General features: G+C 60.8%; 1 protein-coding gene across 1 annotated transcript in view; it reads left to right on the top strand.

Annotated features, from left to right (window-relative positions):
* The window catches only part of TBCD (tubulin folding cofactor D), a gene marked incomplete at its 5' end in the record, with an annotated part of 150,420 nt that overhangs the window by 90,622 nt on the left and 48,354 nt on the right, over positions 1-11,444 (top strand). Inside the window, 2 exon segments of the mRNA XM_014586689.1 lie at positions 870-1,026; positions 10,927-10,984. Of these exon segments, the coding sequence (XP_014442175.1) occupies positions 870-1,026; positions 10,927-10,984 (215 nt within the window).

The following is an 11,444-nucleotide window of genomic DNA, read 5'->3' as shown; positions in this document are numbered from 1 at the left end:
GAGAGAGAGAGAGAGAGAGACGGAATGTGAGAAACCAAGCCACCAGGTCTGGGACTCGAACTCTGTTGGCCATGTGGGAGTCCAGTGCCCTGACCACCAGCACCTTCTGGCCCGAGTCTTGGTTTATGCCGGAAGTCACTGTGTTGCAGCAGGTGCCTTTCCATGCTCCCAGGTGGACTAGGGGCTGTCCGCTATTGCTGGCATTTTACTGGGCACGCGCCTGAGTGCTGGAGTTGATGTCCACGTGGCCATGAGCTGCCTCCTCCATCCTGGCCCCTTGTTCTGAGCCTCCTACACCCTGCAGCGTGGGCCCCTCTCAGGCCGTGAGCTGTCCACCCTTTTCCCTGCCTTAGACCAAAGCCCAGGGCTGGGCCGAGACTCAGACGCTGACTGGAGGCGAGCGGCCCCGTGCCATTGCAGCCCCAGCTCTCAGACTGGGTGCTCTTTTCCCTCCCTCCTGGGAGTGTCCCCTGTGACACTGGGCCCTCGCCCCGGCTGCGCCCCTCGCCCTGGCATGCCGCAGCATCCCGGGGCCGCCGGCGCCCCTTTTTTTTTTTCTAAGCCGGGCCCGCTGGGCTCCCACCTTCCTGCCACAGCCTCTGAGCCCCTGGGCTGACGAACGTGTCCCCACCTGGGTCCTTTGGGGCCAGGTAGCGGCTCTGCCACGTACACCGACAAGGCCGGGCTGTGGGCTCGGGCGGTGCTGCACCCGACCCTAGCCGTGAAGTTCGGCTTCCTGTCGGGGCCTATCTTTAGACAAGGCTGTGGGTCTGGGTTGACTCTGACACCTTTGCCCCTGGCAGGCTCTGTCCATCTGAAGACACGTGGCTGCCCCGTGGGCTCTTCTTATACCTGTTTTTCCCGTGCAGTTGTCACTGTGATCCTGAAGGCGCTGACCTACGACCAGAAGCGGGGTGCGTGCAGCGTGGGTGCCAACGTGCGGGATGCTGCCTGCTACGTGTGCTGGGCCTTCGCGCGCGCCTACGAGCCACAGGAGCTGCGGCCCTTCGTGGCCCAGGTTGCCAGGTGAGCCTGTGGGTCTCCTCTGCCACCCGTCAGCGGTACACAGAGTAGCACTAGGAGCAGGGAATGTGACCACTAAAGGCCTGTCTCATGGTCCGGGGCGCCCTTCGCAGTCCCCACGCACCTGCTGCAGTCCTGTAGCCAGCCAGGACCTGGATGCTCCTGGGGGGGCCTGGCCCTCCCATGTGGCCTCCAGCTTCGTGGCAGCCCGTCACAGTGTCCTGAAGGGTCTACCGGCCAGGGGTAGGTCGGGACAGTGCTCCTTTCCATGCGGGCCCTGTGAGCACAGGCTCTGGGTGCTGAGCAGCGCCCGGGGTAGCCTTCCGCCCAGCCCCATCGGCGGGCCTGCTCTGGGGAGAGGCTGGGCCCAGCTTTGGCCCAGGTTTCCAGGCATGGGGCGTTCCCTGGGAACCGTGCTGCCCAGCGCGCTCTGGGTGACCTGCACGGCTCTTCAGGGCCGCACTGCGAGGGGCGAAGGCGAGGACGTGCTTCTCTCTGGTTTCTGATGGGAGAGCCGGAGCTGGCGGGTCACACGTGGTCAGAGCCCAGAGCCTCCCGCAGCTGCAGGGGCCCGAGTGGGGTCAGGTGCATGAGTATGGGGCTCGGGTCCATAAGATTAGGGCTGCATCCGTGAGCGGAGCGGGGTGGGGTCTGTGAGTGGAGGAAGGGCCCCTAGCCACACCAAGGCCTCCAGGACTGTAGGTGTCATCTCCAACTTCCTGGATCTGGTACTGGGTGCTTTTTTGGGAAATGCAGAACAACCGTGTTCCGAGCAGCGGGTCGGCTGCCTCCTGTGCACCGACGATGCCCTGTCCTTAGACTGCATGAGCTCCCGTGCACTGGAGATGCTGAGGTGCCCTGCCCTGCCCTGCTTGTTGGATAAGAGCCAGAGTAGGCAGCCCCTGTAGTGACGGGCACACGAGCCGCAGCGGGGCCGTCGCAGACGGAGCGTCAGCACTACCGCTGACAGCGCCTGCTGTGTTAGCTGCGTGGGGGCCGTGCCGAGTTCGATGGGCTCCCTCCTCGAGCTCCGTGTCCTCACCTGATGCCTGGGGGCTGTGGGTCCAGGGTCTGGAGCAGCCACAGAGGGGGCTCGCCTGACCTGGGCAGGCAGGGCCGGGTCCCCGGCCCCAGGTGCTCTGTGGGCACCAGTAGCTGGGCACGGCCCAAGCTGTAGGGCTGCTGGGTCTCCAGGCCCCACCTGGCACCGGCACTGAGCAGTTCTAGCCAGCAGGGCTCTCTGCTCTTGCCGGTCCTTCTTGTTACCAGATGTTGCTGACGGTCAGGAGAGGCCCTGGAGCCCCTCACTCCCCGCTGTGCAGCGTGGGCGCCCGTGAGGGCCCGTCCTTTCAGGGAGACGCCGAGAACACGTCTGCCTCTGTGGTCTCGTCCACCCAGAGGAAACTGGGGAGCCGGGGTAGTGTCGGTGCCTCCCGGAGAAGGGCTGCCTGAAGCCGGGGTGTCCGGGGTGATGGAGCAGGTGCGGCCGCACCTCCGTCCTCAGTGAATAGCACCAGGTGGAGGGGGACGCGGCGGCCAGGCCGGGCACCGGAGAGGGCCTCTGAGCTCCCAGGGCAAGCCCACAGGGCGGCTGCCTGTCTCTGCCTGTCTCTGCAGCCGCCCTGTGGGGGTGCTCTGACCATTCTGGTCTCACTAAGGACAAAGTGAGGGGCACCGCACTGAGGACGCTGCCAGTGGTGGGCACGGCCCTGGCACCAAGGCCTGGCTCCGTGTCTCAGGTGAGAGGCTGCTGCAACCCGCCGACAGGTCGAGGAAGGACGCCGTGTCCCTGTGTGCCGCGGCTGCGGCGGAGTCTGGGCCCTAAAACGGTGACGCTATGTCAGAGTGACAGGGCTCTGACAGGGTCCTCTCAGCCTCGTGCTTGTCCATGAGCCGTGGATGCCACGGGGCTGTTCCCCTCCCCAGGGCCGTCTTGTGTCCCACGGGATAGGAACAGCAGGTCTGAGGGCTGGTGGCAGATGGCTGGAGCGAGGCTATGCTCACTCAGAGGCGCGTCCAGGCCTCAGGCCCCGCTGCCCTCTGCGCTCCAGCTTGAGGGAGAGCCCGGGACTGCTCCCTGCCCGCCCCGAGGGCGCCAGTGTGACTTACATGTCAGCACGAGCTGCAGGCTTGGAGGAGACAGGGCAGTGGAGAGGCTTCCACAAACACGGCCCCTCTGTCGTAAGGGCTCCCTAAGGCCCTGGGCACACAGGCGACTTCTGCTGTCCACAGCTTTAGAAGTTCGTCACTCCAGTCCACGGTGACCTAATGGGTGGAGACGGTCTGTGGGTAGCTTGGCCTCCGATGCCCTGAGCACCAGTTCGGTGTGCGGCTGGCCCTGTGGTCCCGGCGCAGGTGGTCACTGACTGTGCCCTGCTGGCCCCGAGGCCCAGGCCGCCCACACAGCCTGGAGGGGAGCGGGGCTTCCGTGGGTGCCAAAGGGACCTGGCATCTTCTCTTCCAGAGTGGGCATTCCCACTGTGGAAGCCACCGAGCTGGCCCCTACGGGGTCCCAGAGGTCGACCAGCACTGAGACTTGGTCACGGGATCTGTTCCTGGAAGGGCTGCAGCACGTGAGCTGGTGCAGGTGGTCACGGCCGCCCTGAACTTAGCCCCTCTCCGCATGGCCTGGGCAGGTATCTCTGGAGGTCCCTTGGCAGGAAGCTTGGGCCTGGTACGTGAGCGGGTGGTAGAAGTGGGCCTTCAGCACTGGTTTCTGAGCCCGGCCTCGGGGGACAGGGCTGCCTGCAGGCTCGAAGCTCAGTGAGGCCTGTAACTAGCTGCGTGGCCAGGGAGCAGCGGGGCGGGGGCACCCACGGGGGCCGGAGACACTGGCCCACTTGGCCTTGCGATCTCGGTGGCTGTCGAGTGTCTGGACACCCAGGTACTCCCGGGTGGCTGCACGAGTGAGTGCCCCTCTGTGTGGGAGGGCCAGAGCTGCAGTGGGCAGGGCCCGTTGTTGTGCTTCACAGCTTCTAAATGCTCCTGCTTAACCCAGGGTTCCAGCCAGTAGCAGCTGCCTGTGGAGTTTCTGCTTGAAAAAGGCCCCCAGCCCTTAACCTGTGCTGTCCCCGCCCAGCGGACCCAGGCCAGTCTGACAGGTTCTGAGGGAGCCTGTGCTCTAGCCCTTCCCAGCCCATCCAGACTCCAGGCATCGGTGGGGAGGGGTGGTGAGTCAGGGTGCCCAGGGCGGGGTTTGTGGGGGGGGTGTGGCCCTGCAGACCTCCTCCCGTGCTGTGTCACAGTGACCGCATGTAATCACCAGGTCTCCAGCCCATTAATTCTGGCACATGATAAAATCTTGATGCCTTTAACTACTTTCACAGGCTCGTCAGTGGGCCCTGGGCATCTGTCAGTGGAGAGCGGAGCGTCCCTCCGCATACGACACGAGGGCTGGCACGTCGCAGTCAGCGAGGAGCTGGGGCCCTGCCGAGGCCCGCCACGTGTCTCAGTGCCCGAGTGTTGGTGCGGGGGTGAGGGGCTTGCCTTTTTTTTTTTTTTAAGAATTATTTTATTTAGCTTTATTTATATTTTTTGATTTGACCAGAGATGGAAAGGGTGAGTAAGTGAGGGAGAGAGAGAAAATGAGAAAGCCAGTGCCAGGTCCAGGACGCGGACTGTGGTCTGAGAAAGCCAGTGCCAGGTCCAGGACGCGGACTGTGGTCTGAGAAAGCCAGTGCCAGGTCCAGGACGTGAACTGTGGTCTGCCATATGGGAGTCTAGCACCCTTAACCACCGTGCCGCCTGCCGGCCCCTAGGGCTTGCTTTTTCTACTCAATTCCCACTTTTTGCTTAAAATAACTTGGATTAACTATTTTTGTCCCCTTCTGCTTTGTAATTATCAAAAAATAACTTCATAGTAGTTTTCATCATGTTTGGAAGTACCGTGGGTTGGTTCTGAAATCTCACGTTTTCTTTTAATTTTTTTCACTGTAGAGACAGAGACAGAAGGAGAGAACTCGCCCCCCTGGGGGATGACCACGCTGCAGTCCATCTCCTCTCAGGATTTTTGGCACGCACACACGTATGCCCGGCATGAGTTTTTTAAGGGTCCAGGACTTGAACCACAGTTAGAATAGGTGGGAGTCCAGTGACGTAACCATCATGCCATTTGCTGGCCCTGAGAGCTAGTGTTTCCTCCTTGTTGCACTCGGACGGTGGAAGAAATGGCATCGCGGTGGATGGCTCTGTGGCAGAGCAGGGTTCTGAAAAGCCGAGCTCCCCGAGGAGCCCGTGTGAGGTTCGATTATCTAGAAAATGCCCCGACCGCAATCACAGCTCTATGAGGAGGAGGAGCTCGGCCCTGGTGCCAGCGTGCTCCACTCTCACCCTGGTGATTTCCTCACCTGAAACTCTTTGGTAAGCCGAGCACATGTTGACACCAGCCCTGCCCAGGCCGTGGCCCTCCCATGCCAGGGGCAGCTCTGCCCCCAGCCTCGCACCGCCGACAAACCGGCCTGGCAGGGCAGCGTGGGCTGCCGCCCGGGGAGCGGCTCAGCCTAGATCTCTTCCTTCAGGGCAAGAGTGTCCTGAAAAATCAGGAAATAGCGAGTGTTGCTCAAAGCTATGTCTTGTTCTCACTCATGGCTCTCAACGGCAGGACTTCAGGGGAAGATAGCTCTTGCTTTTGCAGAGAAGGTAACGTGGAGAGAGTCCAAACCCCGGTCAGTTTTCTCCAGGTCAGCCAAGTGTGACCGGGCAGCCTGCGGAGCTTCCCCGTGTCAGCTAGGTACAGGGGCCACAGGCAGGTCTTACTTCTCTGAAGGAGGATGTCAGCGTCCCAGAGCACGGTGGCAGTCAGTGCTGGCCCGGTGCTCGCAGCAACGCCACCAGCTCTGTGGCAGACGGCGGTCTCGCGTCTGTGGCTGGGAGCAGCCCTGGTCGGTGGGCGCCGTGTACTCTGCTGAGGCTGCTGATAGCAAGCTGCTGGAGCTCGGAGCAGGCCGAGGCGTGTAGCTCCCCCTGGCTGCGGACCAGAGAGACCCCCTTCTGCCCGAGGTGGACCGTCCTCTGTGCTGGGAACTCCTGGTGAATATCACGTAAACTCCGTGAGCGAGAGCAAGCAGGGGAGACACTGCGGCACCTCTGGCTCAGACAGGCTGGTCCTCGCTGCCGTCTCAGGTTGCTCTGGATGCCCCCTCTGAGACGTGGGTGCCCGAGAGGCCCCGCGGGAGCGGGCACGAAGGGAAGCACGCCCACGTACTGTCCAGCCTGCGTCCTGTGCCTGCTTATTTGAAGTACCACGTATTTCTAGATGAGCCAGTTTTGTCGTGAGTGAAATTAGAGTAGTTAAAAAAAATTCCCAGTGTGTACATCAGTAGATGGTGTCATGGTTACATTGCTGAACCCCCACGTGGTTGCCTGTGGTCCAAGTCCCAGACCTGGTAGCTTTAAACTCACACCAGGCACGTGTGCATGTGTGCCCCAAATCCTGGGCAGATAATGGAGGGGAAGGGATTGCGGCGTGGCCATCCCCCCAGGGGTGATTTCTGGCTTTCTGTCTCTGGTGAGTGCTCATGCCCCACAGCCAAAATCTCTCTCTAAAAAAAAAATCCAGTCGTGGGCAGCAGGTGGCGTGGAGGTTAGGGCACTGGAACCCCTGGCTGACTGAGGGTGCTCTCTGTCTGGCTCCCCCGTAAGTGTGTGCTCCTCCCTGACTGACTGTCTCCCCCGTAAGTGTATGCTCCCTGTAGAAAATTTAAAAAAAGATTTAGGGCCAGCAGGTGGCATGGAGGTTAAGGCGCTAGAACCCACCTGGCCAGCTCTACGGTTCAAGTCCCGGACCCAGCAGCATGAAAATGCGAGGGTGCGTGTGTGTGCACGCTGGAAACTCTGAGAGACTGGAGAAGGGACTGCAGCAAGCCACCGCTGGTGTGGAGCAGTTCTCACTCACCCCTCTCTGGCGAGCGCACGCGCCTTATAGCACAAGTCTCTCTTTAAAAAAAAGTTTGTACTGAAGTCAGATAATTTCCTTTTTTTTTGAGAGAGAGAGAGATTTTTGCTCTAGGGCCCATACACTCACTAGAGAGACAGAGAGACAGAAGGTGAGGAATCACCCCCAGGGGGGAGGGCCACGCCACAATCCCTTCTCCATTTGCCTCGGCATTTGGGGCGAGCACGTTCATGTGCCTGGTATGGGTTTTAGGCTGCTGGGTTTGGAACTTGGATCACAGTCGACTACCTGGGAATTCAGCGACATAGCCACTACACCATCTGCTGGTCCAAGATAAATTCCTTTTACTTTGACTATTTAGTTTTTTTGTTTTTTGTTTTAATTTTTTATTGCCAGACAGCGTGCATGCTTTCCTGAGAGAGCGAGCGAGCCACTTCCCAGCAAGTGTCTGGTTACACTGTAGCCCCTCTGCCTTCCCTTCTCCTGTCAGAACTCTGAGCATGCACTCATGCTGGCGTGTCCCACAGGCTGTCTGGCGCCAGACAGACAGAGAGAGAGACAGACAGAAAGCGAGTAATCACCCCCTAGGGGGGGATAGCCACACCGCAATCCCTTCTCCTCCATTCTCCTCCCGAGATCTTGGGCACGCACACACACACACCAGGCGTGAGTTTAAGCCACCAGATCTGGGCCTCGAACCACAGTCTACTACGTGGGAGTCCAGCAACATAGCCATTATGCCGACTGCTGGTCCCTCGACGGCTGCTCTTGACCTTGGCCCTGCCTTGCCTTTGTTCTGTTTGTGAGCCAGCGGGCATGCGTGTGTGACACAGAGATGGGTGGGGTGGGGAGCACCCTTCGTGTGGGTGCGGTCACACCACAGTCCCCTCCGTTTCTCCATCCTCCTGGGATTTAGGACACACATGCATGGACTGGACATGTTTCTATAGCCACTGGGACCAGGGTTCGAACCACACAGAGGCCTATGTGGGAGCTGGTTCCCTTAACCCCTAGGCTGCGGGATCAGCCCTTACCATTACTGTGTGTGTGTGTGTGTGTGTGTTTTAAGAGAGATTTTTGCTATAGGGCACGTGCAGTCATGAGAGAGACAGAGAGACAGAGACATCACCCCCAGAGGGTAGTCATACCTTAGTCCCTTCTCCCCATACTTTTCTCTCTTTTTTTTTTTTTTGAGAGATTTTCACTGTAGGGCGCGTGTGCTCGCCAGACAGACAGACAGAGACATAGAGACAGAAAGCGAGAAATCACCCCCCAGGGGGGATGGTCACGCCGCAATCCCTTCTCCTCCATTCTCCTCTCGGGATCTTGGGCACGCACGCACACGCGCCCGGCGTGAGTTTTAAGCCACCGGGTCTGGGACACGAACTGCGGTCGACTACGTGGGAGTCCAGCGACATAGCCATTACGCTAACTGCTGGTTCCCTCCCCATACTTTTCTCAGGAGTTTGGACACATACGCACACATGCCCAACGTGAGTTTCAAGTTGCCGGGTCTGGGACTTGAACTGTGGTTGAGTACGTGGGCGTCCAGCAAGGTAAGCATTGTACCAACTGCTGGCCCCTCATTAATGTTAAGTCCAAATTCCCCCTCTTTTGACGATGGCTGTATGGTAGAGCGTTTGCTGAAGTGGTGTGGTTTTCTGCTACTTAAGCTCTTCTGAATTACTTCGCGTTTCAGCTAATAAAAAGAAGGCTCTCACAGCGTCATTTAGGGTCTTCAGAGGGCCAGTGGCTTTTTCTCTTGGAGAGGTTTTTGCTATAGGGCGTGTGCACTCACCAGAAAGCCAGAGACAGAGAGACAGAGACATCACCCCCAGAGGGTAGTCATACCTTAGTCCCTTCTCCCCATACTTTTCTCTCTTTTTTTTTTTTTTTTTTTTTTGAGAGATTTTCACTGTAGGGCGCGTGTGCTCGCCAGACAGACAGACAGAGACATAGAGACAGAAAGCGAGAAATCACCCCCAGGGGGAATGGCCACGCTGCACTCCCTTCTCCTCCATTCTCCTCTCGGGATCTTGGGCACGCACGCACACGCGCCCGGCGTGAGTTTAAGCCACCGGCTCCGGGACTCGAACCGGAGTCGACTACATGGGAGTCCAGTGACATGGCCATTAGGCTAACTGCTGGTCCCAAGAGGGCTAATGGCTTTTAAAGAAGCTTTTAATTTTGAACTTCAAGAAGAATTACGAAAGCAGTGGTGTCCTAGGCCTCGTCACGTCTGCCAGCAGGAGCTGGGGGAGCCCGTTCCTTCTGGGGACCCCCTCTGTCCTGCCCACCCCCGTGGAGTGGCATGTGGATCAGCGGTTCCTGGAGCGGCAGGTACTGCCCTCTCCCTCCCTCGGCCTGACTGTCACAGTAACGCGAGGTCTCGGAATAGGAGAGGGGCCCTCGTCCCCGGGATTCCACGGCCTCCGCAGCGTGTTTTTGCCTTGGTTGTCAGGAGCGAAGCCAAGGATGGCAGCCATTGCTGTGGGCCACATGTCGCCCGGGAGGCGTAGTGGCTGGTGGCACCGAGCACCCGGAGTTGAGAGCTGCCAGGCATAGGTCATCCCCAGTCTGGGGCCCCTGGCCAGGGAGGGGAGTCGCTGAGCAGGACTAGAGCAACACTGCTTCCAGGTCGGGAGGGCTCACTGGGGCCGTCTTGTCTCACGCCCCCCATGCTTGCCCTCATGTCAGGCCCCCATGCTCGCCCTCACGTCGGGCCCCACATGCCTGCCCTGCACCCGCTGCAGAGTGCTCTGCGGAGTGGTGTGGTGGTGGCGCTGCACCAGGTGGCTTCTGCAGGTGGCCTTTGACGAGTCGTGCTTGGGGGCACTGACTGTACACACTTCACTTCCTGTTTAACTTAATGCCGGAGTGTGCACATGCGTGTGCACGAGCGCGCGACATGGCCCGGCGTGCTGCCGTCCCTCCTCTGGCCCTCTGTCCTGTCAGGGCCAGGCTTGCACTGGGACCTTGGGGATTCACACCGGGCTGCCGGTCGCTGTGTGCGTGAGCTGCCGTGGTGCAGGCTCTTGGGGCAGCCCAGCCTGTCTGCTGCGGCGAGTAGGGGTGGGAGCTGGCCCTGGAGAGATCCCACAGCTGCCACCCTGGCGGTGCTTGCTGTCCTGGAGGTCACGGGCCTCTCTCTGTGTGTCAGACGTGTCACGGGCTGCCTGTGCCGGGTGACTGTCGTGTCAGCCGAGATGGCATGACTGCTGCTTGCCCAGGCTGTGGAGCGCCTACACACTCCCACGTGGGCCCGTCCCACATGTGGTCACTGCTGATGGCATCTTGCCGTGTCGCGTGGCCGTGTTCTTCATAACGCTTATCTCGTACATTCGTGTATTCCACGAGTGGGAGGGACGGGCACAGCCCTGCACCTTGGAGCACCTGCCGCATCAGCCCGCCCCAGGGTGTGGGCTCATGGGACCCAGCATGCTCAGGGTGGGCTCTGCACCCACACACAGACTCCACGGGGTCTGCGATGGCCACCTCTGCCTGCCTCCGCTCAGTGGCCATCGCAGCCCCACGGGCGCAGGCGGGACGGCCGTGGGCTCAGGAGCGCTCGGCTCGGGTCTGGACAACGTGGATGAAGCCCGGGCGTGTTGTGCGTGTGGGGTGGGCATCCATCCTCCCAAGCTTAGCTGTGGCGGCTGAGCCCTCGCCTCTGCCCTGCGTGTCTGTGAGTCCCCGGTAGCTGCCTTCGTGGTTAGAGGGTCACTCCCATGGCGGAGTTGGTTGCGGGAGCCTCTGTCCCATGTGAAACCGCACCCTTGGCCCTGCCTGGGACCTGGGCAGCCGTGCTGTTGGCGCCCATGGCGGGCCGGGCCACGCCGCACCCGAGGCCTATGCGAAGTGGCTTTCGGTACCGGGTGTGTGCTGACACTGACGTCAGGGCTGGTCGTCCCCCGGGATCTGGAGGCTCACGCATGTGAGCGGTGCCTGGAGCCGGTGCCTTGTGCCGTCTCCCGCAGTTCCCTTTAACCGACATTGCCCTCTTCTCACAGCGCCCTGGTCGTCGCTGCCGTGTTCGACCGTGACGTCAACTGCAGGAGAGCGGCCTCGGTGAGTCCCGCCCTGTGGGGGCCGGGCTGGGGCTGAGCAGGAGTCTGGCGTCCCTGTCTGAGCACAGAAGAGGGTGTGGGACCTACGGGGAGGGCCAGCCAGACGAGAAGGTGGCCGAGCTCATGTGGCGTGTTCATGGGTGGGGTCAGGGTGGACACGGGAAGCCAGGAATCAGGTCGCAGCTGACCCTGTGAGTTTGTGCCTGGTGAGGTGGGAGGCGAGGTAGGGAAATCCGGCCCTTCAGCGGCGAGAGAACGGTCTGACAGTGGAGCATGGAGGAGTGGTACTCACGCTTCTCTGGGGCCGGTCCCTGAAGCCGCCTACCCCCAACCCCTGCTCTCGCTCGTGGCTGAGGCCGCGTGCGGCTCCATGACCCCCGAACCTGCTGCCGTGGCTGAGAGCCGGCCTCGGGCTCTGGGGGGGCCTGGGCGGGGCGCGGGGCCGGGGGCGGCCGCGCCGG

This window comes from Tupaia chinensis, unplaced genomic scaffold, assembly GCF_000334495.1.
Source record: "Tupaia chinensis unplaced genomic scaffold, TupChi_1.0 Scaffold000159_1, whole genome shotgun sequence".
Lineage (NCBI taxonomy): Eukaryota > Metazoa > Chordata > Mammalia > Scandentia > Tupaiidae > Tupaia > Tupaia belangeri.
The sequence above is the reverse complement of the archived record's forward strand: the minus strand, read 5'-3'. Positions and strand labels throughout refer to the sequence as shown.